General features: G+C 42.7%; 4 protein-coding genes across 12 annotated transcripts; 2 read left to right on the top strand and 2 right to left on the bottom strand.

Annotated features, from left to right (window-relative positions):
• Window positions 1-62: 62 nt before the first annotated feature.
• On the bottom strand, window positions 63-1,960 carry LOC105569529 (radial spoke head 1 homolog). 2 transcript variants are annotated; one of them, XM_012026057.1, is made up of 7 exons: window positions 1,852-1,960; window positions 1,556-1,775; window positions 1,406-1,447; window positions 1,096-1,322; window positions 863-970; window positions 635-775; window positions 63-185 (listed from the first exon to the last, which is right to left on the bottom strand). In XM_012026057.1, the coding sequence occupies exons 1-7, from the start codon at window positions 1,942-1,944 to the stop codon at window positions 78-80; spliced, it is 939 nt and encodes a 312-aa protein (XP_011881447.1). In that variant the 5' UTR covers window positions 1,945-1,960; the 3' UTR covers window positions 63-77. The 2 variants fall into 2 exon arrangements, with proteins under 2 accessions (XP_011881447.1, XP_011881448.1); XM_012026058.1 differs by lacking the exon at window positions 1,406-1,447.
• A 96-nt stretch (window positions 1,961-2,056) lies between these two features.
• LOC105569531 (RNA-binding protein 42) lies at window positions 2,057-8,352 on the bottom strand. Of its 5 annotated transcripts, XR_001009517.1 has the most exons (7): window positions 8,121-8,352; window positions 7,815-8,053; window positions 7,372-7,746; window positions 7,119-7,313; window positions 6,540-6,643; window positions 6,366-6,445; window positions 5,731-5,800 (listed from the first exon to the last, which is right to left on the bottom strand). XR_001009517.1 is itself a non-coding variant. In XM_012026063.1 (6 exons), exons 1-6 carry the CDS (start codon window positions 8,159-8,161, stop codon window positions 2,244-2,246), a joined length of 888 nt encoding a protein of 295 aa, XP_011881453.1. In that variant the 5' UTR covers window positions 8,162-8,352; the 3' UTR covers window positions 2,057-2,243. The 5 variants fall into 5 exon arrangements, 3 of the variants coding, with proteins under 3 accessions (XP_011881453.1, XP_011881452.1, XP_011881454.1); XM_012026063.1 differs by lacking the exons at window positions 5,731-5,800; window positions 6,366-6,445; window positions 6,540-6,643 and adding an exon at window positions 2,057-2,368 and having other exon boundaries at window positions 7,119-7,157; window positions 7,245-7,313; XR_001009516.1 differs by lacking the exons at window positions 6,366-6,445; window positions 6,540-6,643 and adding an exon at window positions 5,357-5,438 and having other exon boundaries at window positions 5,519-5,800.
• Window positions 4,604-7,112, top strand: LOC105569530. 3 transcript variants are annotated; one of them, XM_012026060.1, is made up of 4 exons: window positions 4,604-5,025; window positions 5,990-6,318; window positions 6,411-6,661; window positions 6,731-7,112. In XM_012026060.1, the coding sequence occupies exons 2-4, from the start codon at window positions 6,098-6,100 to the stop codon at window positions 6,895-6,897; spliced, it is 639 nt and encodes a 212-aa protein (XP_011881450.1). In that variant the 5' UTR covers window positions 4,604-5,025; window positions 5,990-6,097; the 3' UTR covers window positions 6,898-7,112. The 3 variants fall into 3 exon arrangements, with proteins under 3 accessions (XP_011881450.1, XP_011881451.1, XP_011881449.1); XM_012026061.1 differs by lacking the exon at window positions 4,604-5,025 and adding an exon at window positions 5,432-5,505; XM_012026059.1 differs by lacking the exon at window positions 4,604-5,025 and having other exon boundaries at window positions 5,807-6,318.
• Window positions 8,353-8,742: 390 nt separating the features above from the next.
• Window positions 8,743-20,333, top strand: LOC105569524 (trichohyalin-like). Of its 2 annotated transcripts, XM_012026047.1 has the most exons (20): window positions 8,743-8,945; window positions 9,057-9,186; window positions 9,323-9,389; window positions 9,459-9,809; window positions 10,201-10,281; window positions 10,348-10,492; window positions 10,563-11,033; window positions 11,144-11,416; window positions 11,480-11,691; window positions 11,774-14,280; window positions 14,365-15,655; window positions 15,742-15,904; window positions 16,014-16,217; window positions 16,286-16,660; window positions 16,736-17,059; window positions 17,172-17,355; window positions 17,440-17,947; window positions 18,025-18,619; window positions 18,808-19,201; window positions 19,285-20,333. In XM_012026047.1, exons 3-20 carry the CDS (start codon window positions 9,356-9,358, stop codon window positions 19,585-19,587), a joined length of 8,415 nt encoding a protein of 2,804 aa, XP_011881437.1. In that variant the 5' UTR covers window positions 8,743-8,945; window positions 9,057-9,186; window positions 9,323-9,355; the 3' UTR covers window positions 19,588-20,333. The 2 variants fall into 2 exon arrangements, with proteins under 2 accessions (XP_011881437.1, XP_011881438.1); XM_012026048.1 differs by lacking the exon at window positions 9,057-9,186 and having other exon boundaries at window positions 11,777-14,280.
• The last annotated feature ends 76 nt before the right edge of the window (window positions 20,334-20,409 follow it).

The raw sequence follows: 20,409 nt of genomic DNA, 5'->3' as shown, positions 1-20,409 counted from the left end.
CCCGCGCGGCAAGTTGACATACAATGCGAGGAACGTATGTTTGCAAATCGATTGACTGCTTGAGAGTTTCATCTATTTTATTGCAATTGAAGACTGTCGATTCGGGGCGATGTTTCTCCAGGATAGTCCTCCCCCGGATAATCCGAGTACCCCTCGCCCTTGGTGATTGAGGGTTCCGTTGACACCTACGCCAACTTTGTGTCAGGTTGAAACGTTTTGGGATGCGTCACGTTAGGTTTTAATCCCGGATACGCCGGTGATACGTGTCAGAGCAACGAGAAGCGACGTAAACACGGTTTGAAAAGAAAGACGGCTACTAGCCTGTCCGGATATCGTAATTCTATTAATGATTATACGGAAACGCGCAGTCTGGCGACGCGCTGGAAATAGAGACCGGATACTCGCTAGTCCTCGTTAGTACAAGGCGGTCGATTAAAATTCATTTTACCGGAAGAATCCGTTTCCGCTTCCGATGACACAGACAGTATTAAGGAAATCCCCCCCTCAAAGGTAACCGGATATAGAGTTTGTTTTTCAATATTAATTTCCGACGTCGCCTATGTCCATGAAATGAGACAAATGTGTCACAGCTCTAAAATGCGCCTTCACCCGATTACAAGATTGTTGTCTTTACTTGCTCTCGCAGGGGCATTGCTTCCGGCGGCAGTAACTCTGGGTTGTAAGGTGTGATACAACGCGCACGCCACATCGGCCGAACATCTATCCCCGAGGACGTTCCTTTCAACGCTGACTTTTCCTCCTCATCGTCGTTCTCCTGCATTATAATTTCCATTACATTTACCAAATTTTTGCTCAAGGCTCAGGAAATGGTACAGAGAGAGAGAGAGAGAGAATTTCTTACTTGCGCAACTATCAAAGTCGGGCCATCAAACGCGGAATCTCTCACGTGTACGTAATGACCATGCTGCATGCATACGTTGTCAAAGGTGAAGCAACCACGTCCGTACGGCTGTATCATGCGATATCTTTATTAATCAGATACGTGTATCTCTTCGGCTTAGGCTTTTATAAATAACTAATAAGACGTTCTCCTACTTGAGACTCAAACAATTGGATTACTTTCCTATTCCGTACCAAGTTGCGCTTCCAGAAACCGTGGAAGCGATAGCGCGTATGAACGAGCTGTCCGGGTCCTTCCATGCGATCCTCCACCCACGTACCCATAAATTTCGCTCCCGTATCAGCGTACAGATACATTCCCATACCGTGGCGAAGATTCTCCTTCCACGAGCCCTCGTACATGTCATTATTCGCGTAATAATAGGCTCCGAAGCCGTGTTTTGCGTCGCGTTTCCATTCTCCTAAGCAGATTAACATTTGATTTAATGTCACTTGTGGCATTCCCATCGAATTTCGGTCGCGTCTCGAGCGCGCGCGCACCCACCTCCCTCGAATTCCTGGCATACTCTTAGCTTCTCTAAGATATCTGACGTGCGACATAAAAATAATTGTATGAATATACATATGGACGTGTCAACGCGTGCTCACTTGCTCGAATCTGATTCGGATCCTATTTTTGTACATTCTTCCGTACCTTCGTATCGCGTTCCGTCAGGGTACCAAAAGGTCCCTTGGCCGTATTTCTGTCCGTCTCTCCAATCGCCGTTATATCGGGCACCGTTTTTCAACACGTAGATACCTCTACCGTGTCTGAGCCCGTTACGATATTGACCGACGTACGTGTCGCCGTTTGCTAGCAAGCTCTTTCCATCGCCATGCCTCTCGCCACTCTCATTTCTCTGGCCCTCGTAGATCTGCGGGACGAGACGGATCAGATACCGACCAGCTCTTGCGAGACGTTAATTCCTACTAAAGAGAGAATCGATCTACCCCGAGTGGCTCAATTTCCAATTCTCCACCTTCATTCGGATTCGGGCTTGCTGATGATTTTTCCATTCTATTTCCCCTTGTCGCTCGTTTCATCACAAATCTCCATTGTTTACGCACCAATCGACCTTACATTGCCACAAGACTGTTGTCTCTCGAAGAGAAACAACGATCAACAAGAACAATATATCAAGATCCAAGATATATATGACAAATTTGTAATTGCGATTTTATTGACGTATACTCTTGCAAAATAGTTGACGGTGAAACAAAATATCGTCGCTGTAATTCACAGACGTGACCTGTCCGACGCGGTTCAAATCAGCAATCGTCGATTGTTTACATAACTTTGTTGCTGGACAATTGGAATATATAATAAAAGGAATTTCATCTCGTCATCGACCGGTGAGCAGACCGATCAACGCTTGCTTCTCCTTCTCCTTCTTGCGGACAGACTCCAGATTCCTTTGTTTCCAGGAGCTCTTACGAAGTTTTATCGGACGCGATCCTACGTATCGACCTGGAACAGACGTAAAAACAATTAAAAACTTTCGTTCACGCAGATATTCTCAAGCGAAATAATCTTGATTTCAGACAGCTTTTTTTATCAACACTTGTGGAAGTAATTTTTCTCGAAGAATAAGATCCGAAAAACAAGTGGAGACTCTTTAAAGGCATGTTTTTTCTTTTTACACATGTGGCGATATACATGAAGTAAATCAGATATCTGACAAGCAACAATTTTATTTTCGCAACTGGCGCTATTCGCAACAATGATGATAACGGAAATCCGAGCTTACTGGCTTGGCGGCAACAGGTGATAAGCGACGATACGTTTTCTCACCAAGCTTACCTATATAAATATTCCAGGAAAGGAAGAATAGAAATCGATCTCTCCCGCGGAATACACTCGTTCCTCCGAAATTTCACAAAACTCTAAAACGACGTGTTCGATACTACTGATTGAAATAATTTACCAACTCCCATTCAAAGTTACTCCAGTCACGTTGTCATCTCTCTACCTTCCGGTTTTACGGCATATCACGGTCATCGGCAGAGGTACTATCCCTCATATGCAAACAGCATTGAAATTTGAAGAAAACCACAAGACTGACAGTGAGAGAAAGTAGATGGTTCGTAGCTCGCGGTAACTCGTGTTTGCAGTTGTATCCGATCGTCCCGAGATCGCGATGCGCGCGAGATAATATTTGCGGGGCCAAAAATATCCTTTCGGACAGCCAGGCATCAATGAGAAATTCCGCCAAAGAGAACGCGTTACGTCCGAAGAGGCTCACGACCTCGGTTCTCTCCTTCTTTCTCGCGCGCTCCCGATCTCGATGATCTCGATCCCGATCCCGATCGCCCACGCGACGAATTCTTCGTTACTCTCGCGAGAGAGCTGGAGGTGAAACCGAACGGAAGTCTCCGTTTAATCACCGCTTTAAACTAAGTCGCTCGTAGGATTCGAATCGCGCGAGCAACGAAATTTACATTTGTTACAGAAAAATCTTTTCCTTTTCAATCGATCTCAACATTACAAGCTGTAATATTAAGTTTAAGCGGACGGCCGAGAGGAGATAGGATCAGATGTGTAAATTTCATCATGATCTTGCGAGGTTGCACTGCGGGCCAGCGATCAGTCTCGGGCCCTGCTAGTACCTCAAGCAATCATATATCCGTTCTATTCATCATATCCAGAACTCCACCTCGTACGTAACATCGTCTACGATCCAGAGTCTTCCAATCTGGGGTTGCGTTCATTCACTCGTTTGTTCAAACTACTTGTTGCGTCCGTTCAGTTTCACGAGATACTCCTTGCCAGACGTCTCTCACTCTCATTGTCAGTCTCTCTTTTTTTTTTCTGCCTAACGTGTCTAGCCACGGCGAGGCTCTTTTACGATTTCGTCTTCTCCTTTGGTAGCACAACGTAATATAAACCTCGAGTCTAAAAAAATCGAGAGATTGATGAAGAAAATTACTAATTTTCACGGCAATTTATACCCGCAACATTCGCCAATGTTCTAGAATGTTACAAGAGACCTACACAGCGAGGGGGCATTTTATGCCGCGCGACAAATCTTTCCACGGAATCCCACGTGTCGGCTCGCGAACATCTTCATGCCCGCGACTACCTACGAGAAATCTCGGCAAATTTCCGTGCGCACCCTCCACCACCGTATCTGACCACCACTCGCCAATCTGTCGCTAATATTTTATCGTACATTACCGACGTCGAAGATATAACTTGGCGAACGAATATAAATAACGACATTTTACAACGTTCCTCGGATGCTCCTCGTTCGATCGTCTCCCATCTCTTCGAGGTATTTTAACGAGCGATTTAACGCTTCATACGTCACATCCACCCCCATGGATTTGATTATCAGTCGTCCTTAATCGATCGTTTTTAATCGTGTTAAAATGATTTCGTACCAAATGAATTCGATCAAGGCGATTTTCCTCTCTCACGCGCATTCCATGTCAGGATAAATCCAGTTACCGCGTGTAAAGTTGAAATGTTGGCCACGTTATAACTTGTTACGGCTATTACTGGCCTTAATTAAATCCGCGTAATACCCGAGCTAACTGCATCATTTGCGAAATGCACCTGAAAATTTCAAGTTATCCCCTCGTGTAGCACTCGCAACAGCGCTTAGGAATGTCAATGATATTTCCCGTCAATCACGCAATCGAATGACCCGTATCGAATTCTTTCTAGAGCAATTTCTCTTGCCCGTAGGAGAAATCCATCTCTGAAACAATCTGAAAGAAATCACAATGACGACGGTGATGAGAAATAGTAGCGATAAGTAAAGAGAAGAAGGGAAAGAAAAAAACAACAAAAGAGACGGCGAATAGTCGGATCGTACAGCCTACCCCCGAGAATTTCGATTGGCTGTCGCCAAAGAGAGTGGGGTATTACGAGAATTTGTAGTAGGAGGTAGGGGTTGTTGAATGAGTAGCGGGACGCTCAGCCTTCCAACGCACTTGGTCGCATCCACCCCAACGGATAGCCGGCAAACCGTACCGAAACCGCCCCGGTATTTGCTCCGAGAGAGAAAGAGAGAGAGAGAGAGGGAGAGAGAGAAAGTGTGTGTGCACACTTGGAGAGAAAGTGGACGCGTAAGTCAATCGAACGAACGAACGAACGAATGATAGAGCGGCGTGTTTTCGAAGGTAACGTACGTTCTCTTTTCAATTGAAAAAAAAAAAATCAAAATCTTGTTAATCTATCCGACGAGACAAATTGCACGAGGAACGCTTTTGTAAAATGCGATACCAATTGGCACGGCCTTTTATATATTTCCGCACGATACGGAATTTTCTCCGGTGTTGAATGTCAGTGGTTCCACGTCGTCTGCGTGAAGCGATGTCGCGATAGAAAAAGAAAGCATCATTACCGTCGCGAAAATGCCGGTCCGCGGACTCGGATGCAGTGCGAAAGGGTACCCCTCCCTCGGTAGCCTTTTTACTCCGCCTGGACGTAACGTGGAAGAATAACATCTTTCTCCTCCACAGGCTCGTTTAACTTGTTGTCACACGGATGTGCGCGCATGTGTGTGTGTGTGTATACACGGGTAGCGTGGTAGCTAAAATTAGGAGGAATGTTATATAAATAGTATCAGCCGTTGTAGAAATTTCGTGGGAGAGAAGAAGGTAAACAGCATACCCGCCTGTCGACAAAGTCACCATTGTGGCGATGATTAATGTTCGCCGAGTAACAAACGGGTCTATGAACTTTATGGTGCGTCGAGCGCGGGGATAGCAAAGGACTCGCTTGCACGTTGAACGCGTTCCTTGGCGTTACTTCTACCCGTAAACATTCGCTTCGAAACCAATTCCAATTTCCTATACGGACGATGTCACGATACGCACCGCTAAAACGTTGACACGGGGGCGTTCCTCGACGATGCGTTTGTCATCCATTTTTTCAGGAGTGTTGGAAATTCACCTACAATGAATTATCCAGTCGAAAAGCAAATAGAAAATATTTTCATACCAATAGACATATGCACTAGACTTATTTTAACGAGACTCGGCAAATGTGTTGTCAAACGCATGGTATTCCAAAAGACTGATTATTTGTCGGATTCTCGCGCGATTGGAAATTTTCCAAAATTGTTTCTATTATTTCTTTCAGAAGAGAGACGAGGCTGCATAAACGCAATATTTCGTTGATGCAACGATAATACCGAGAATTGGCAATTAATCGGACGACACGCTTAAATATCGCGAATACGAGATTAGAATGGAAACAGTTTCGAGACTGCTTCTAGTATTGATATTGAACAGACTGTGGGCAATGACCGGTTATGCGGCGCCACTATTAGACGCGAAGAAGACTTGGAATCGAAATGTCCTTGCGCCCGTAATCAAGACAGCGTGCTCTTCCGACGGACAATGCTGGGGATGGTTACCGATATCGGAAAGATACAACATTATACCAAGAGAAGACGACGATATCTCAAGGTACACTTTCCCCTCTTACTTTATGTATCGTCTCACATCCAACGTACATAAATATTCCGTTTAAACATGGTATATCTTGTTGCGCTTGGTAGATTGCTATCTCGACGCCACGTTGCAAGTCCGGTACCTGAAATTACGTTGAGATCATGGAGAGATGGCACGTTGGAGGAGCCGGGACGGGAAATTCGAGCGTCTTTGGCAACGAGCAAGCAGATGCCTACTAAAATGACGAAGAAAGATGTATTCGTATCTCGCAGCTGGGGTGCCGGCGGCATGCCTTTCTCCGTTTTATATATGAATCCGCATGGCCCGCGATCGAATCACGCTGTTGCAACAACATCGAGTAAGTCTTTTCAATATGTTTCTCAAGTAGACCGAATGTATTATATGTATATATGTATTATATTAATAGCGTCTCAGCGACAAGACTCGAGTGCAACGACCGAGAGTTCGATGTCGTTCGCGGAACATTCGCGCATCGGCTCACGAAATGGCCAATCTACCGTGCAACCAAGAAAACAGTATTGGACCATACCGCAGCTGTTTATATCGTACGGCTGGGGTCCTTTTGGTAAATAAAAACCAAGCAGCGCGGTATCGACCGAGTCGACCTTTAAGAGATCTCCCTTGATGATGAATGAAAGAGAGAATACATTTTCCAGAAAAATATCTTGAGAAATAATATCAAGTGAATAGCATTCGAAAAGATATATATATATATACCGTAGAAAATATATTGTTAAAAGAAATTTCTTTTTGTTCCTATACATATGTCGTAAAGGAATAAATATTTGGCTCACCATTCATTTCCTTCATTGCCTTGATAAAGTCTTGCGGATCTTTAAAGGACACAAATCCAAAGCCTTTGGTTTTATTAGTCCGTTTATCTCTGACGACCTTAGCTCTTTGAAAACTAGGATACTTGCCAAATACCCGCACCAGCATCTCGTCGGTGACGTCGTTGCCTAGATCTCCGCAGAATATCCTGAAATCATCTGCACAGCGTATCGTCGTTATAATCAAGTTTTACAAATGGTAAATGCATTTACGAACCTTCGTCCCACTCTAACAAAGAAGGGTCTTCCCACGTTTGGCCACCGGCCGTCCTTATAATCTTCTTATTCTTCTTTCCTTTGCCCTTAGGATGGCTCTCCTCGGCACTGGCGTTAGCCATAATGGAGCTCGCTTTTCCTTGGCTGATGGCCAATTCAGCCGCCGTACTGACCCCTTTAACCTTTGGCTTTTTCTTACCCTCGTCTTCGGGGATCTTTGTGTTAATAATTTGTTCGATAATCTCCGGATGAATCATCGGCGTCGAGGAAGAATCGTAGGTTTTTGGTGTTGCGCTTAAACACGGGTCCACCATATTCGACATGTACGGATTACTTATTTGCGCGGGCGAGGAGTATGTCGTAATAGGGACCGTACCTGTAAGCACGCAATGTATTTAACGATAGGAGCGACGTTGGTATTTAACGATAGGAGCAATGTCACACCTTGTCGAGCCACTTGTTGAGGAATCAACATCGGCGGCGGTGGAGGAGGAGGCGGAGGCGGTGGCGGTGGTGGGAAGCCGATCATCGGAGGAAAGGCCAGGGTCGCTGCCGCAGCGGCCGCGACTACTGGCGTGTGCTCGTGTTGCTCCAATTGTCTAGCGACCTGATTGTACGTGTTCGCGCCGATCACCGGTCTTACAATCGGCGCCACGAGCTGCCCTCCGATCTCAGCTTCAAATCTGCGTGACAGAAAAATTTCAATTCCAAGTGTTTATAATATAGGCGGCGCAGATCGGCTCCCATTACCTGTTCATCTCATCTTCCATTTGCCGTAATTTGTCCTCCATATTTGCAATCTAGTCGTCGTCGTCAACGTTGACGGAAACGCTATTATATTATTACTACCTGGATTTCTATTTCCTCCGGGAAAAGAGATATCCTCGAATGATAATTACTTTCGAGTCACTTAACCTAGTCGAACGAGAGCAACGAGAGCAACGAGAGTATCTCGGTTCTCAGTAATAAGATGGCACACTCTTTTGGTGGCAGGATTTGCAAGAAAAATGGCGGGTACTAACCTAATCCTCGTTGTGGAATCGCATATGCACGTTTAGGCGGTAAATTCAAATAGTAGTAACTGATTTGAAGGATTTTTATAGCTAAAATATTATTATTACTGAAGAGTAATTTTTATTTCATGTACAATACATTTGCATATTTATAAGTAAAAGAGATAAAAATGTTGGAATAATTAGTCAAGGAAAATAGGTGATTTTATTAAGAATTTAGTTTCAAAAATGTTTCTTTTTTAGCAAATTTCAAATATTTACCCTGTTTTCAAGAGTTTTCAATAGCTGCGAGTTGATTGGCTACACATTTCTCGGAACTTGGATAATGGTTTTTGGAACGCATTTATTTATCTCTCTCCCCGCGTCATGTTGGCAGCCTGCATTTTGGACAACATGTCCGCTGTGCTTTACGCATTGGTTTCATTTGACTTGGACGAGAGCCGAATAGGTACGAGATACGTTTACGTGGCGATTGCGGGTCCGTATTTTAATTTGCCAAGTGCATCGACGTCGACATCACCGCTCGTGTCATGCATATCGAGGATTTAGGTCGCGAATTGCGGTAAATATCCACATCCAGAGATTGGCCTAGCCTAAGACATTGCCTCTGTCCTCGGATTATTTCAGATATTTTTTTCACATTATCTATTCACCCTTGCTGTTTGTACATCAGATGTTTATATTCGACACAAACGAGTCTGTATGAAATATTACATATTACATTTCGTGGGGGATTTACTTGTTTTCCATGCTAAAGCTAGCCACGAATAAACAATTGAGCTCTATGCGTGTGTGAGGCAACAGTGAGTTATTTTCTGTACATTGGTGAAATCGACATTGCTTTTCGCTCCTATCCCTTTCTCCATAATGCTCCATAAAATAGCATAAATCAATGTAGCTTGTAAGTCTGGTGAAAAACTTAAATAACGTGGCGCTTAGGTAACTAAAACTTTGGTCATCAAAGCTCCAGCAATGGCAGAGGAAGAAAGGATACCGTCTCTTTCAGGTAAGAAAGGCGTATCGTTAATTTTTCACGACTTAATTCCTCACCCAACCATTTCTCTCACATTATTAGAGAAAGATGGTACCGACGCTTGTCAATCGAAAGAAAGCTACGTTCCAGAGGAACCAACTCTAGATATATCAATCTCCTTGTTAGACATACAAATGCCGGAAACGCCAGATAGTACGAAAGGCCAGATAAGCGACGGCGATACGTCAAGATTGGAGAGTCCAAAGGCAATGAAGCCAGTACTTGGCAAGGTTCAAGCCAAAAAACGATTGATGGCATTCGCCAATCGGTTCAAAGCTTTGCCCAAGGCCCAAGTTAAGCCCAACTTGTCTCAGCATTCCACTGGAGCTTTAAAGACAAAAGATAAGACTATTCAGGATGACACAAACACAAATAAATCGAGAAAAAAGACAGGTGATACTATAAAATGTTTATTATTTCATTATAGAGATTGTTGCATTTGAACCGATCAAGTCGGTTCTACTTTCTCATTCAAGGATTTCAATCAAAACTTTTGTCTTTGCTGCAAACCATCTTGACAACACAGTTGCAATTTATATTCCTGTTACTCTTCTAAGAATGCTCTCAGATAGATTTTTTATATCACATCACGCTTTGACGGGAAGAATACTTTTAATAAAAGAATAATATATTTCTTAGAGACCCGTAGAGATCTTATTCCAAGGTTAATATTTCTTATAGTAGGAATAAGTGCTAGAGTCCTTTTTCAATGTCGATACTTGAAAGATTTACAAGTCTACTCTCCTCACTGGTGGTAGAGAAATTATTATTTACAATTTTGTAGAAGAAAAAATTCTGGCCATCGAAGAAATTCGAAGGGAGGAATCTAAAAGTAAATTGTTACTCGCGGAAGCTATGGCAGCAGGTATTGCTTTTTTCACAGTTGTTATTGTATCGAATCAGACGTTCAATGATGGAGACTCTTTTGTAGCAAGTATGGAAGACGACAATCATGTTAGCAAGAACACATCTGGTTTATTTGAAGGCACAAGACATACGAAAGATAAAAGTAAACACGAGGGGATAAGTGGTGGTGATCGTAAAAAGAGGTCGACGGATCGAAAATATTCAGAGAGGTAATAGTTTTATATTACAAATATCTTTTTTCACTATTCTTTTCCAAGAATAACTCATTATTTTTATAAGGCATCGACGGCGTGACAAGATTGATAGAGATAATTCGAGTCAGGATGCTAAAAATCGCAATGGAAGTACAGAACGTTTTTCGCGAAAATCGTCTCAGGATAGGGAAAAGCATAAGAAAGATAAGAAAAAGAAAGACTATAAAGATAAGCGTGACAGTAGCAAGACAGATCGTGACAAGAAAGATGACGGAAAGGATAAGAAAGAGAACGAGAAGGAAAAGCAGGAAGAGACAAAAGAGAGAACTGAAGCAACAAAGAATAAGAAAGAAAGTGTGAAGGATAAACGAAATGATACGTTGGACGTGGAAGTAGAAGGCAAGGATAAAAGAGAGAAAGACAAATGGAAAGAAAAGATGTTGTTGAGGAGTAACTCGTGGGCGGAAATACGAAAATCTGACTTGACTCTCGACGATATTATTCATCTTCGAAGACGTTTCGGTGACAATTCCGAACAATCGAGTGTCAAAAACAGGTATAGTTCATTAGTATGTGATTTTGGAAAGACATTTATTATCATTTATTATTTTGGAAGTAAAATTGTCACACTGTCTTAATAATGTGTTTTTGTTTGGTTTTTTTCAGAACAACACAAGATTATACACGTTATTTTGAACAGATGTTAATGTTAAGTAATCACCGTCTAAAGCGTCAAGCGTTAATAGTTGAGGGATTAAAGGGACCCAAAAAATATCCACCTGAATCAATTAAATTGACGAAACGAGCACGGGGATTGCAGTTATTGTATTGTGAAAATCCGCGCGCTTCTCTTTTGTTAAACATGTCGCAACTTTTGCAAGCCGTCACTCCTGAACGTCGCGAGAAGATGCGTGACATATGCGAGGCGTCTTTATCACGGTATATCAAAATGTCCTGTTTATCCAAATCTTCCTTGACTTATTCAGATCTTTGTAATTGCAGGACCGATACGGAAGACACGCTGCAGCAGAAGACGCGTAACTGGTATCAACAAATAAATAGAATCAAGTGTCACAAAGATACCGGATGGCAGGTGACCGTACAGCTTCCAAAGTCAAAATGGGACAGTGAAGATGAGGAAGTATCGTCTATCGGCGTAACAAAAGAACAAGTTGAAGAACCAGTAAACAAGCAGCACGTTTCCGTGAAACAGCGTAAGTGCTTTTTTTTACATGCATATATAACATGGTTGTTGAAATCTCTGGAATAATAATGATTCAACTTGTGTTTCAAAAGAAGAAAGATGTGCCACGACTTGTAGTGTAACGGACCAAGACAAAATTGATGACAACGCTGAGAGCATCGAAAAAGATGATAAATCCAGTGAAAAGATCAACGAGGATAAAACGAGAGATGACCAAGCATCGACGTCTTCTGTGCCACAACCTGCCGGAAATGAAAAGCTAGCTTCAGAATATGAACAATTTATGAAGATGGTATGCACTACAACCGATGTGGCTAAAGAATATTCTCCAAAGAAAACCCCCGTTAAATCTAGTTCTCCACATAGTTATCACGAATTTGATATAGAATCTAATTTAGCTGAAGATGGCATAAATAATATGGAAAAATTTGAAAGAGGAGATAACCAAAAAATTCCAGAGGAATCGGTAAAAAGTACAGAATGTACGGAAGACTCCACTTTGTCGACGGACTGTCAAATACAAGTCAATGAAAATAATATACAAATCGAGCGTACAAACGAGAATGCCGAGTCTGAGGATTCCAAATCAATACCGAGTGATTGGGAGAATGTTCGAATCAAAGTCGAACGATTGAGTGACGAAAATACTGAATCTAGAGAGGTGAAGAAAAAGAAGAGACGAAAGAAAATGACATCTAGCAGTGATTCGTCTAGCAGCACCACCTCGTCAGATTCAGAAAAGGAGGAGAAGAAGAAGAAGAGGAAACGCAAACGGAAAGCACTGAGTAATTCGTCTTCTTCCGATTCAGACAGCACGGACAGTAGTAGCAGTAGTAGCGACTCTAGTAGTTCGGAAGAAAGGAGGAAAAGAAAGCGGAGGAAGAAAAAAGTTGAAAAGAAAAGGAAGAGGACGAAACGCACCGCGCGAATAAAAAAGAAGCGTAGGAGAAAGATTAGCACCGATTCTAACAGCAGTGACACGGACGAACATGCGAAGAAAATGAAAAAGAGAAAAAGAGTCAAGAAGAAGGCAATAGAAGCCAAATCTATTAATAATGGAGATATAAGTAAGATAACATCAAAGTCTCCTGTAATGGCTTCATCTTCAGACGGGACAAAAATATTACAGACTCCAGTAAGCAAGATTAAAGAAGAAGAAGAAGAAGAAGCAGCAGCAGCAGCAGCAGCAGCAGCAGCAGCAGCAGCAGCAGCAGCAGAGGCAGTAGCAGGTGAGGACAGAAAGAGGTCCGATCAAGTTACCTCAACGAAGAAAACTATTGCTGATATGAGTATACGTGACAACGAATGTTTGAAACAGAAAAAGGAAGAGAAAGAAAATAAGCCGGACGAAAGTTTTATGGAACAATGGGAAATGGATTCTATGATGCAACAAAATGATGGTGATACCTCAAGTCAGGATTGTACTGGAGAATTGGAAAAGTTGGACGACTTAGAGAAAGGTAAATATCGAAGGAAAAGGCAACATAGTCGAGATAATACTGAGCATGAGAAAGATAGATCAGCGAAGGTGAGCGAAGAAAGGATTCATGAGGGAAAAGCAGGATCGGACCAAGATATTGAAACAAAAAGGAAGAAAAGAAGAGAAAAAGATATTAAAGGTAGCACCGAGTTTCTTGCAAACTGGGAAAAGGCGAGTGAGCGTATTACTCAACAGATAACACAAAACGAAGCCAAGTATTTGAAAAAGTTAGAAAAGCAGAAGAAAGAGAAGTGGGGAGAAACCGATTTTGACACATTAAACGTGCCGTCTCTGACACAACTTGAAAAGGAGGTATATCCAAAGCATCTTCTAGCGGATGAGTGGGAAGTGGATAGTTTGGAAGCGTTACCAGATCTAATTATGAGCAAACGAAAAAGCAGTCAGGCCTCGTCGAAAAAAATGGAGAAAGAAGTTAGATATGATAAGAAAACGGATACCTATATTGCAATAGAAAAGGAAAGTGTAAGAGAAATGAAAAAGAGGCAGGAACGTTTGTATGCAATAAGAATATGGGAGGAGGAGCAAGAGGAAGGTGAGAGAGAAGAGATGATGCTCCGGAAACAGAAGAGCAAGCAATGTAAAACAGACGACTGGGATATTGAGGAGGAATCTGCTTTTCGTAAAACTACCGAGGAAATGGAAGTTTGTAAGGTTAATGAGATTGTCGCGTTAGAGAAGGATAGAGAATGGACGAAAACCGATGAAGAAAAGAGTATCAAGGAAGACGCGAATAAATTAATGGTGAAGCCAAGTAAACGGATTAAAAAGAGTCGTTGGGACATGGGCTCTCAGTCCGAGGAAAAATCAGACGCTAAAGATATATGGGAAGAGGATTATGCCGAATGGTCCAAGATTAACAAGTGCGAGCAAGAATTTGAAAAGACGAAAAAGGCTCAATCTGATCTGATAGATCTCTATCACAGTAGAGAATCATCGGTAAAAGATTTAATCACTGCAAAAGCAAACGAAGAGCAACCCAGCGAGGAGCATCGAACTAGAGATCAACTGAAGGAAATTTTAGAATCGGATGTAAAGCTCAAAGAGAAGACTTTAGAACTCTACAGTCCTAGTTCTCCAGCACTTTCTCAAAAGTCTCAGGTAAGTTTCCATCTGACACGAGTGTGTTTTATATCACCATAATAATCTTTCCTCATCTAAATGTTACATTTTTTGGTTTTCTAGGATGCAGAAGTGTCTAATGAGAGCAGCTCCTGTAATTCTCTGCTTCGTGAGAAAAGAAAGAAAGAAATGTTAATTGCAGCAGACCAACTATCGATTCCTATGTCTGGAATACCTTTACAATTAACAAAGCTACGTGATACTAAACATGCGTCGAGTGAAAAGACGGAAAGTATTTTGAACAAACTGGAGGCTAAGGATTCTGCTGATAACTTTGACATTAAAGTCGCTGATAATTTATTTGACGACATCCCAATGAATGAATCGTGCCCACAAGTACACACCTCAAAACCTATGGATATTTTTGCAGAGTACGGATCCAAGAAACCATGTGGTAAACAGCATGGCGTGAGTACCACTGTAAACTCATCGACGCATACGACGAAAGATGAAACGAATGAAGGGAAGAATGCGCTTAAACTCATTCCGAAGCAGCTCTTGATTCGTCGTACCAACGAACAAATAAAACCGAAACGTATCTTGGAGACACCATTGCAGGATCCTGCTCAGCATGCAGCGGCCCTATTGACAATACAAAAGAAGTTGTTGGAGTCGCACGCGTTAAAGAATGATATCCAAGAATACCCGACCGAGGAACAAGCGGAACAATTTGAACAGAAATACAGCGTGGCGAGTAACGACGGAACCAATAGCGTATTATTAGACACGACTGAATTTTCCGTCGCTCCTAAATCGTCGGTAATACGACAATCGAGATCCCCGGCGTCGGAGAAGGCGGTCTCTATTCGATCCGAACAATCTGAGAACTACGATAGAGAGAGTAAGAACGACGACGTAAAGAGGTATAAGACTAATCGTAATCTAACTGATACTAATATTCCGTCGAGCTTACATTCTCCCGTCCGGGAACACAGAAAGAGGAGTCCTAGCAAGAAAGAAAGTGAGAAACGACATTCGCACGAAAAAGATCGGAAAGAAAGGAAATCTGACGATGCGGACAAGTCGGACAGAAGGGACGCTACAAGCAGTTCCAAAGCAGATTTTGCAGATAGAAGAAGATCGAGCCCTTCGGGACGAGGAGGAGGGAGAAGAAGGAGGAGCAGAAGCCCATGCGTCTCGTGGGAACGGCAAGGAAGCGGGAGTGGAAGTCCCGGTCATAGCTGGAGCAGAAGTCGTAGTAAAAGTCCAAAGAGGAAGGACGAAGCTACTACTAGTACGCGGGACAGAGATAAAAAAAGAGAAAGATACGACGATGAGCGATCGGGTAGATTGAGAACGGACGAGAGAAAAGAGAGATACGCGCGATCTCCACCACGCTTCGGTTACAACGAGGGTAAAACCAAAAAAAAGAAAAAAAAATGCTTAGTTAAAACAGCCTTACACTCTGTATCGTTAGATATTATGAATCTGTGTTTGCAGATAACTTTAAAAAGCACGGCTCTTCTAAGAGCAATCGTGATGACTGGAGTAGAAGAAAACACGACAGTGCGGATAGAGATCACGAGAAGGATACCAGATCGTACGACCCGATGGAGATTTTAAGGGAGAGAACAGTGGAATCGGACAAGTATAGAGACAATAGGTATGGAACTTTTCGTTACGAAGAGCGTTCTTTAAAATTATGTTACACACACACACACACACAAAATCCATATTACACATATTACACATATGTGATGAATGTTGCTTAGATTTCACACCGAAGAATTGGATCGTACGTTTTGGCCGTATGAAAACAGCGGTATTTTACGAGATGGTAACGAATCCATAGATTCATACACCGTTGGACAGGATTTGCCTCTTGAATATGACGATCGATCGTATTATAGAGAGGGAAGTCTGGAAAGGGATACGTTACAATCTTCGCCTCAGTCGCAGTCAAAATACAAGAGAAGGTACTTGGAGGATTTGCGTCTACGATCTCTTAAAAGCTTAACGTTTTCTCATGATGAAATTCGAGCAGATCTAATGCAAGGAGGGAACGGCAATGGGAAAAAGACAAAGACCCTTCGGATTTGGATCGTCACGGGCATCTGGGACACAGACCGCGAAATCGAACACCACCGCGATCGAGGTATTCGCCTATGCGCCAAGAACGATTTCGACGAAAATCCAGATCACGTTCGAGATCTTGGTCACCAGTGAGATCTCGAACACGATCTAGATCGAGGTCGGGTTCGCGTTCTAGATCGACGTCAAGGTCAAGACCGAGGATGAGATCGCAATCGAGATCGAGAAGCAGATCTCCGTTCGATGTAAGATCGAGAGGAAAATCTACTCTGTCGAGATTAAGGAGCCCGGAACATGCATTCAGAATGTCAGAGTTGCGTTCTTCCAGGTAGAATTCGATTCAATTTGCATAAGCTTTGTGTTTCTTGTCTATAATAAGATCCGTGATCAATTTTGAATATAGATCTCCTTCGCCTGGTAGGGAAAGACTAAACGAGGTAGAAAGCGAGAGGAAGGACGAGGATGGAAATAAAAAGTTTAGCGCTTGTAGCGAAAGGGGTAGGCGCATAGAGACTATTGTTCAGACGGGTGTTATACCGGGAACAAGCATCTTGGACTCAGAAATGGGTATCAATAGCAGTATGGACGCAGCTGTTGCAAACTTTCAATATTCAAATGAGATCGAAGGCGGAAATGAATATTATTATACAGAGAATAATTTAACTTATCCTCCTTGTATAGACGAGTCGTCTACGAGCTCCCCGAAACGTTTATCTCTTGACGATAGGTAAGGATTTGCACAAGGAAATTTAGTACCCATTTCAAGACAATACTATTACTTGACTCTGTCTGATTTTCTATATTTGTATCGTGTCTAATGTCTAATATATACTTTACAGATTAGAGTTAGAATTAGGTATTAAAAAGCAACACAACAAGGATTCTGTTGCTTCCGAATATTCTTCTAATTTTAATTCCAATGTTATTGCATATCCGTCTCCACCTCCTCCCCCTCCTCTTCCTCCTCCTCCTCAGCAACAGCAGCAACAGATGATGTACAGACAGCAGCCTACAGTTGTACAGGTATTTGACACTTAAAATGTTTCTTGTCATTAATTAAGATGAACAAATTTATATTGAATACTCTGTTTTTCTCTGTTTTTCAAGGTTGGAAATGTCTTACAAGTGGTGCCTGCTGATTTCAATGGAGTGCACGCTGCACGTCGGGAAGTGTCCACTACAGCCACGGCTCCGCCTGTGCGATCCGGATCTAGTCAGGTGGTACGCGTAGGTAACGTTCTCCAAGTAGTACCCACCTCATTAGATTGGAGTAGTAGCAATCACAGCAGTGGCAACGGTGGCGGCGGCGGCGGCAACGGCAGCGGCGGCGGTGGTAGTAGCGGTCAATCTTCGTCAACCGCAGATCAGTCCAATGGGGCTTTATATTCCTCAGCTGTCCCAGCGCTCTCACCCTCGGCACCTTCGGTTCCTATGTCTGTACCTGTCCCCGTTCCCGTTCCATTGCCCGTGCCACCAGCCTTACCCGCTGCGACAAATACTCTCGCCCCCATGTCATCAGCTCTTCCACTGCCGCTGTCATTGCCAGTACCTGTTCCCGTGCCAGTACCGATTTCCCCCGCGACGTCAACAGCGTTCCCGAGGAATGAGCCACAAAGTATGTATACAAAGTTTGTCGTCACATACATGATTTTTGCATCATCTCGAAAATTTCAATGGCTTCTCACCTTGCAGAGATAGTTCAACCTGTATACAATTACGAGGCTATACTCGAGACACGGCGTAAGGAACGAGAAGAGCGTAAACGGTTACGCGAGTTACGTAGAAAAGAGAAGGAGCGCAGAAGAATAGAGCGGGTTAATCGGCGAGCTCTGCGATTACTGGAAAAGAACAATACATCGCGACAAACGAGTGAGGTTCTGTTGGATCATCGCAAGGGTGCGATTGTAGATCCATCAGTTCTGAAAGCATTGAAAGAAGGAGAGGAACAAGCTGAATCTCCCTCAGTTAATCCGACGAAAGAGGAAGAGGAGACGACAACATCGATCAAGGCGGAAGATGAAGACGCCGCCGCGGACGAAGAAGAGGATGACGATGAGGACGAGGCCGAGGCGGAAGATGACGAGGAAGAAGAAGAGGAGGCGGAGGATGAGGACGAGGATGACGATGAAGATGAGAAACCATTACAAATGATCAATCAGCGAATTGAAACCGATGAAGCGATAGCAGCTGATGCGAATAAAGATCAGGCGGAAATCGAAACTAGAAAGGAATGGCCGGAATTGCCACCTCCGCCATTAAAAGGCATTTTGGTTGTTCCAGGATTTAGGTTTGTCGATATTAGTATCGATATCTTACCAAGATATTACAGAATTTTCATCCAGTAGTGATATTTATTAATAAGGTTTTCCTTGAGAGCAATAAGTAGCTCAGTAAGAAAAAGACTCGTGAATCTTAATTAAAATTCAATATGCTACATTTCGAGCTGTGCATCATCGAAAAATGGATTTGTTTCAGGAGAGACGCGATTCCTAATGGTAACTTGAATGATTCGTCGGATGTGGACGACAACAACATCAAGGATGGGAGTGACAAAGACGAAGAGATAGATAAGAATAATGAATGCGACAAAGACATGGAACCCGACGGGAAATCTGGGAAATCAAGCTTAGGACAATTGACAAAGACGAAGAGAAACAAAAAGTCCGTTCAGTTCGCTGATGGCGTAAAACCTGGCGAGGGGACCAGTCCCAGCGGTGGCGAAGGCGACATGCCTTCACCGCCTCCTCCTAAGGAAATAGGTTTCCGTGACGGACTCGGGGATTTGAGACGAGACAAGAATTACAGCTCTCGAAAGAGCAGAAAGCAGGAGAAGAGAGCGAGGCCACCGAAGGCGAAGAAAAAAGTTAAGGTATATCTCTCTCTCATTTGAAAAATATACTTTCAAATTCAAGCCATCTTTTTCACGGATGTTATTGCCTCACATTTTCACAGGTAAAGATAATCAAGTTGAAGAAACCACGCATTACACCATTGACAGCTATGATGATGGACGATTCCGACGAGATGGACGATCGTTCGCCACCTCCACCACCTCCCGGTTCCCCACCGCCGCCTCATCTCTGGCCCAGTTACCTCTCGATCTACAATACAACGGTACGAGCGATTGAACAACCGCAAACCACGACTACAACCTTAACATCCGTTCAAGCTCCGCCGCCGCCGCCGACTCCGTTGCCTCTTTTAGTTCCGCCACCTCCACTGAATTATACGATCCAACCCTGTAGTAAATCTTAAGCTAGCACTCGCGATGTCGGTTTTGTATATTTTGTTTCAAGCGAGGCATTTTTTCTCTCTCGTGAAACAGTAAAATATCTCTGTGCTGCAAGTCGCATTAGACTGTAAGGATTAAGAACTGTACATTGGTCTCGAAATTGAGACTTGAATAACGATAAAATAAAAATGATGGATTATGTCGAAAAATACCATATATACCAATAATTGATGTTGTAAATATCCTCGCAATGTTATCGTTTTTCTCCGACCAAGAGATCGTGATCTTAATCTTGATCCATTGCGTCCGTAACTTTTAATAATAACCTCGTATTAATAATCTATTTCGTATATTTTCGATATTAAGAATCGTGGAATATATAACGTAGAATGTCTCCGAACTGACGATGCCGAATGAGAAAAAGTTCAATCTTACATTGTTTTGCACTGTAAATAGAAGGTTATCTTTTCATTAATATATGTTAATAAGGGTGCTTTTTCAACAACTTTAATGATCTCATTTAAGGCTATAAAGATAAGTATAAAAATTGATTCTGCCATAAGGAAGTGTTCGGCTGCGTTATTAGTTCCGAGGCACTCTGCATTAGAGGATCGCAATGGTAATAGATACAATGTAATTATGATTATTGTTAATAACGTATCGTCAATACGACTTATTACAAGTAAGAATATATTTCAAGAGATGCACTGTATGTATACATTGTATTGTATATCTCACTTTGTCACAAATACACGTGGCTAATTTAAGATTAAATCCTATTCTTTTCTTAGCTTAAATACATATAGTAAAATAAATTTCCAAGCATTTTGCAATTCATATAAAAG

Source organism: Vollenhovia emeryi, unplaced genomic scaffold (genome assembly GCF_000949405.1).
Source record: "Vollenhovia emeryi isolate VEMERY1.0 unplaced genomic scaffold, V.emery_V1.0 DF939123.1, whole genome shotgun sequence".
Lineage (NCBI taxonomy): Eukaryota > Metazoa > Arthropoda > Insecta > Hymenoptera > Formicidae > Vollenhovia > Vollenhovia emeryi.
This window is presented reverse-complemented; position numbering and strand designations above follow the sequence as displayed.

What these genes read in the sequence shown, in the direction of transcription:
- LOC105569530 (XM_012026060.1), top strand. Translation starts at nt 6,098, where the DNA reads ATGGAAACAGTTTCGAGACTGCTTCTAGTATTGATATTGAACAGACTG. An exon ending in GAAGACGACGATATCTCAAG is followed by an intron (nt 6,319 to 6,410) that starts GTACACTTTCCC and finishes TGCGCTTGGTAG; the next exon opens with ATTGCTATCTCGACGCCACG. An exon ending in CGCTGTTGCAACAACATCGA is followed by an intron (nt 6,662 to 6,730) that starts GTAAGTCTTTTC and finishes TTATATTAATAG; the next exon opens with CGTCTCAGCGACAAGACTCG.
- LOC105569531 (XM_012026062.1), bottom strand. Translation starts at nt 8,161, where the DNA reads ATGGAGGACAAATTACGGCAAATGGAAGATGAGATGAACAG. An exon ending in ATGGAAGATGAGATGAACAG is followed by an intron (nt 8,054 to 8,120) that starts GTAATGGGAGCC and finishes TCTGTCACGCAG; the next exon opens with ATTTGAAGCTGAGATCGGAG. An exon ending in TCAACAAGTGGCTCGACAAG is followed by an intron (nt 7,747 to 7,814) that starts GTGTGACATTGC and finishes GCGTGCTTACAG; the next exon opens with GTACGGTCCCTATTACGACA.
- LOC105569529 (XM_012026057.1), bottom strand. Translation starts at nt 1,944, where the DNA reads ATGAAACGAGCGACAAGGGGAAATAGAATGGAAAAATCATCAGCAAGC. An exon ending in ATGCCAGGAATTCGAGGGAG is followed by an intron (nt 1,323 to 1,405) that starts GTGGGTGCGCGC and finishes TAATCTGCTTAG; the next exon opens with GAGAATGGAAACGCGACGCA. An exon ending in GTTTCTGGAAGCGCAACTTG is followed by an intron (nt 971 to 1,095) that starts GTACGGAATAGG and finishes CGCATGATACAG; the next exon opens with CCGTACGGACGTGGTTGCTT.
- LOC105569524 (XM_012026047.1), top strand. Translation starts at nt 9,356, where the DNA reads ATGGCAGAGGAAGAAAGGATACCGTCTCTTTCAG. An exon ending in CGCGGAAGCTATGGCAGCAG is followed by an intron (nt 10,282 to 10,347) that starts GTATTGCTTTTT and finishes ACTCTTTTGTAG; the next exon opens with CAAGTATGGAAGACGACAAT. An exon ending in CAGTCAAAATACAAGAGAAG is followed by an intron (nt 16,218 to 16,285) that starts GTACTTGGAGGA and finishes AAATTCGAGCAG; the next exon opens with ATCTAATGCAAGGAGGGAAC.